Raw genomic sequence first — 6,410 nt, 5'->3', positions numbered from 1 at the left:
TATTACAACAATTCAGTAAAGTTGATAGGAAAAAATCAACGTTTTTCATTCGTTTATATATTTTTATAGATTATAATAACATAATGGACTGTTTTAGAAAAACTTTAAATTTATTAATAAATTGGATCCTTTGTGACGAGAAGGCGTTTTTTTTATTTTCTCCATCGTTCCAATTTATTTGATGTTACGGTTGGCAACCCTACCGAGACCAGTCAAGCCAGCTCGGCGGGCTGCGCACCCGCACAGCGAGCGCCCGCGCCGCCGGTCGCGCTCCCCGTCCGTCCGTCCATCGGTCCGTGCGTCCCAGTTTGTTTGTTTCGCTAATGTGTGGTGTGTAGTGCTCCCCTGGCCCGTGGGGGGATGTGGCCAATATCGCAACATGTTGGCAGTTCGCCATGCCAAGGTATGATGCTATTTTTATGAAAGCTTAAAAATATTAAAGATTGCGAGTAAGGTGTATGTTTTTGTACATAGTTTTTTTTTGCTGTACAGGTTCTGAAATGCATCTCATGCCATATTTTTAATGATATTAGACAGAGCGTTAAATAATAATAATAATTTATTATTTGAACAGATAAAACCAATGTTTCTATTATCCATAATAAAAGTTACCTAACTTAGTAAACTTGAGCTTGAGCCACGGGGAATTCTGTGAAAAAATTTCAGGCGTTGCGAAATCATACGCATGTGTTATTAACAATAAGCTGTTATTTAAATTAATCACAAAACACTTAAATTTTATGTATTTGTAAAGAACTGTTTAAACAAAATCCATACTAATATTATAAATGCGAAAGTAGGTATAACTGTCTGTCTGTCTGTTACTCAATCACGCCTAAACTACTGAACCAATTTGCATGAAATTTGGTATGGAGATATTTTGATACCCGAGAAAGTACATAGGCTACCTTTTATTGCGAAATATGTACCACGGGCGAAGCCGGGGCGGACCACTAGTTAAGAATAAAGAGAAATAAGTAAATCATACTTGGCTATATACCTCAAACACACGACCTAGTATTTTCAAACGGATTTAAACCGTCTATATCATTGTACATGCCACCATCTCATGATTAGTTTGAGTATAACGTACAATATAAAACGTACTTGAGTACTCTAGAATGATTTAAAATGAACAATGCTATCTTATTACAAAGAAAGCTGCGCCATTTCACCGTGAAGGTCGTCATAAGGTGAAAGAGCGCTTGTTTTTTGAATTCGAAAGCCCAGGACCTACTTTGGTGTATTGAGAACATAATTATGTAGGGCGGTGACGTCATAACAATAAGTATTAAATTAATAAATTGATTTGTTATAATGTATTACTTTATTTCAAACACTTTTCTCTCAAGAAAGAACAACGTCAACCTTATTAATTGTCCTTGGAAAAGTCAATATTTAGAAATTCCTTTCTTAAATTATGATTTTCTGTCTCAGAAATATTTACTAAATTAATTTATCAAACTATTTTCACCGTTTCTCGGCTTTTACGTAGGATGTAATTTTATTACATGAAGAGACTTATTTTCTAATTACTTCATAATAATATTATAGAGCCTATATTTTTTTTATAATGAATATATATATTGTACTTCTACCCTATATATATAGCCTATATAGGGTAGAAGTACAATTTGTTAAGAAAATATTCCTGTTGTATCTTTGCTGAGCTGTGTTGACTGCTCTCCCCTTACCTCTTAACCTCAATATCACACAGCGCTGAGTTATAATTAACTACAGCCCTCTAATCAATAAGTAACCTGTACTTATACCGACATAAAAGATTATTAATTGATTGAAAAGTAAGTCTCATCCATTTTGATATTAATGTACATTTTACTATATATTTATCTATATAATATAGAGGAAAAAGCTAATCTTACCTCTCGATTATTAAACCTTGATGTTTTGAAGTATAGGATGCCAGCCCAAAGGTAAAATATAATAGAAACCTGCAAGTAAATTGTTTTCTCTTTAGTGTTCAAAGAGTGGTTCTTAATTTTCATCTTAGAAAACGACAAAGTAACTACAGTAACAGGAATTATAAAAAGGAAATAAACTAAGACCATTTCTGTTTAATTTTCGCCACAAATGCAAACTATGCAGTTTTGTTATCTCAAGCATAATATAAATAAAAGTAGATACGTTGTTATGGTTAAGAACAACAATTATGAAGCGCACGTTGTTTCGTAACTCGCTCCAAACAATTATGTTTAGCACCTTTAAACAATAAAAAGCTCCATAATTATATGAAGTTATGCACAGGTGCTTAAGCTGCGAAAAATAAACCAATAATAAACTTAATCTTTTAAACATAAAAATGGCCAGAATAAACCGATAATTGTATACTTAATTACTCGATGATCTATGAGATAAGAGATAATTAATTAAAAACAAGGCACGTTTTACTGAAATTAAGAAATTGAACGTTAATTTTAAATAATTAATATCCCGGCCCATTATTTTTCGTTGGGTTAAATATCATTAAAATGTATCCATTTGATACTTAAAACGTAAAAATTATGGAAATAATTAACAAAATTTTAATAATAGAGCAGCAAATACAAAATAAGACTTGTAAAATCGGATCCAGAATATGTACAAACTTTAACTTGCGTGATATTATGACAGTTAATCTCATGTTTCATATTCTTCAGCTATAGAAATAATTTTTATAATTAGATCCTTTGCAATGTAATATTCGATGTGATGATATTAAACTATACTGTCGCAGAATTAAACCAATTTTGTCAATAATCTTAATATAGAGATTACCAAAACATCTCAAGAGCTTCAATACTACAATACGTACGTACGGTCGTAACATTTTTTCATAGTAACGATGACAATACAGGTGAGGGACAGCATTCCTCGCGGCCTCAGAGGCTAATTGTACCTCACAAAAAGACGCACTGACTGACATACTGACAACATTCATTTTATTTCATTAGTACCGTTGTTAGCGCGTATTGATATGACCTATATTACTTTTCAATTAAGTTGAATGGATACGATGGGGATGCAGCTTTATTTTTTATTTTTAAAGGAACTTTAAAAAACGAAATTAAAAATTTTATAGGGATTTATAAAGACTGATCATGTAGAACGATATACCAATATATAGAGTTCTTTATTCCTATTATTGGAGGGATTCATATAATTATAATACTTTATCCACTTTTAAATCAATTTATTAGATTTCGTACATTCTCTAGCAAAATTAAACGACCCTAATTAATTTGGTGGCAAAATTCCTATACGTGTATTAACTCCATAATATTCAAATGCGACCACTCAGTGCCTCCATTACTTCTAATAATACTAATTACTTGTAACTGAATGAGCCTTTAAACTTTACGTGTGTCGTAAAATTATAATTACGTTTATCGTTTTATAGGTAAATAAATAAATTAAATGTTAATAGTTAGCTGGGCCACAAATGTTTAATTAACTTAAATGCGTATAATGTTGTTCATACAATCTCAAAATGTTTTATAATAATAATATATCAGTCTTATTAAATTGCATAGATTAAATACGAAGCTTTTCGTAGATTTTTACATTTGCAAGAATACAAGTTGGTTCGGGTGGTAAAAAAGGAAACCTGATTTAATAATAAATTTCTCTTTACCTACTTAAAAATATTTAAGTAGAGAGAGACTTAATGCTTTACTCTTTGTGTATAAATGCAAATAAAACATAAATGAACTGCAATAATAAAATATATAAACCAATCATATTCTATTTCATGTTCAATTCAATTCATAGTAATATTGGTAATATCTACTTTGCATAATTAATAAATCATGTTTGACAAACGGAATTTCACGCAATGTCGTTAATAAAAGTATTATTATAATATAATGATTGACCACCGAGCGGCCCGATCGGGCCACGACACAATAGATTTTCTGTTGTGTCTGTGATTCCGGGGGCTGAAGGCTTCAATAATATACAGCTTATGAGAACGCTACAAATTATGATATTTGCATAATGTATTGTATGTTAAACATTTTTGCTTTACAATTGGACAATAATCTAGATAGAGCCGATTTTGGAAATTTTATTCCTATATTTAAATTATACTGAAAAATGCATAATAAACTTTATCTAAACTAATTTTGTAAAGAGGAAAGATTACTTTTTTGTGAAAAATCTACCTACCACATTGAATTTTCAAAATATATCTCACCTAAACAATAGATAGAATCTGCTGTTACATAGTATTCCAATTGAAAGGTTCAGAAAGGTACGCTTTTGTGCAAAAGGCAGGATTCCTATCTACCAATCCGCGAAAACCGGGTCGTGGACATTCTTTTTTCATTTATAAACAAAAAAATATATTACATATAGACATATACCTAATGTAAATAATTATTTTTATTTAAGAAACACAACCTCTTTAATATCATAGACACCATGATTATACTACTTAGAATCATCTAAAATGTAGCTCATCCATATAGCTTAGATAAGTTTTTCAGGTCAAGGGTACAAAATGGTACAATTAATGTGTCGATAGATTTTCAACGGCCAAGTTCATTTCTGCCGCGGGCATCGCATAGTACATCACATTACAGCCTTAAAGGTGAGAGTGAATGGCTTGCACAATAAAAGGAGCGAGTGTAATTATAGACCACTTGATGGACCGGTCCGACGACGTACGATACGATGGGCTTTGCAAATTTTAATTCACTTCACTAGTTATTGAGTATTCAAGTTATAAAGGCAGGGTATGATTTGTTGACAGCTTATTATTCTTTGCCATTGAACTTTATAAGTTATAAGTTTATGAAATTATGAAAATATTAATACTAACAGAATAAATAAAATATAGTCAAGTCAAAATGTGTGTTAAAAATTATTGTTAACAAAACTACGTACAAAACCTTCACAGTCTATTTCTTCAACTACACATTTTATTCATTCCATCACCTTCCTTTTCCTAGTCATTAAAAATTTCATCCAAATCATTGCTGTGATTTAACCATCAACACCGAACACAAAGACGATCGCATTTCGCACATAAAGTAAATACGAAATATATGATACACAACTAAGCATTGCCTAGAGCTCCATTCCTCGTAGAATTTCTTTTTAATCTCGACTTTATGTTAGTTTTCTACTAGTCCAATAAATGACTTAGAGCGACTAAGCTTATCTTCAATAATATATCTTACATACATTCTTAGTTTGTTTTCATTTAAGCAACAATAATAATTTATTATCATCTTACCATAGTATTTATATGAATCTGTTTTTACATCAGAAATTATACATTTCTCTTTCCAACAGAATAGTCCCTCGCAAAAAGTGTCATTATGTACAAAAACCTTCGATATTACAATATTAAGAATGCAATAGATCATGATAATGCAGCTTCGCACGTGCACCGAACAGTCTGCAGATATTTTTGCTAGACTTTATGTCTTTCAATGGATTTTAAAGTACGCTATCTGAGAAATGGCTTCGGGATCATCCAGAATACGCTCAGAATTGGAAACCAACCGACTGAAGGCGACGGAGTCACTATTTTACCATTACTTGGCTAGTTGAGTATGTATTTTACAACAACTTTGTATTAATATGTACGGTAGAGATTAGCAAAAGCCCCACCTGTTATAAAATATTCTATTGAGAATATCGGTAATCTTCAATAAGTCGATAAAAATATTAATTTTATAAAAATATTCACCATAGCCCTGAAAGGTAACTATTTTTTTCAGTTTGTTTTATCGAAAATGTGACAACGTACCATGAAACAGTCTGTTGTGGTAACTTGAGTTCCAACTGGTCCGAGGCTTGCAATTGTTACGTGTGATTTATCCCCATTGTCTAGTGTACAAAGGAAGTGAAGCCGTTCCCACTATAAGCCCCATTTTATCTAAATAAGCGTAAAAACCTTTTCCGCTCCGTAAACAATACTCGGTAATTAATTCCATCAATTCCCTGTAGATACCATCACTTAATAAGGAAGCATTGTATTGTTGTAGACAGAGAGCTAGTGATATATTTGCTATTTGATTGGAGACAAAGTCTGGACTGTATTGGTATTTATTTATTTGATATTAATATTAATTACTTAATTCATATTTATATCAAATAGAATTTTCCAGTACACTTGTACTGGAAAATATTTAAGTACATAAAGCCATAATGATTATGTTAGGATTATAGATTTTAATACGCAAGTGACTAACCAGCTATTAATTCGCTATAGATACACAACACAAACGAAATAACGAAAGCTTCCTACATAGAATTACGTATCTCCACAAATTTCAATGTATTCCTAATGTGTGAACTGTGAATGTACATGATGTAGAGATTTCAGCAGCTGGCTCCTAGTGCATTAGAATGATCCGCTAAGTGTTAGCAGCCGTACGAATAATGGTGATAAGTAGCTGGAA

At 31.6% G+C, this 6,410-nt stretch overlaps 1 protein-coding gene across 1 annotated transcript in view; it reads left to right on the top strand.

Moving 5' to 3' along the window:
* Positions 1-293: 293 nt before the first annotated feature.
* LOC123693266 overlaps positions 294-6,410 on the top strand; it is a gene marked incomplete at its 3' end in the record, with an annotated part of 88,544 nt that continues 82,427 nt past the window's right edge. The window contains exon 1 of the mRNA XM_045638273.1: positions 294-403. Within this exon, the coding sequence (XP_045494229.1) occupies positions 380-403 (24 nt within the window). The remainder of the gene's footprint in view (positions 404-6,410) is intronic.

Source organism: Colias croceus, chromosome 7 (assembly GCF_905220415.1).
Source record: "Colias croceus chromosome 7, ilColCroc2.1".
NCBI lineage: Eukaryota > Metazoa > Arthropoda > Insecta > Lepidoptera > Pieridae > Colias > Colias croceus.
This window is presented reverse-complemented; position numbering and strand designations above follow the sequence as displayed.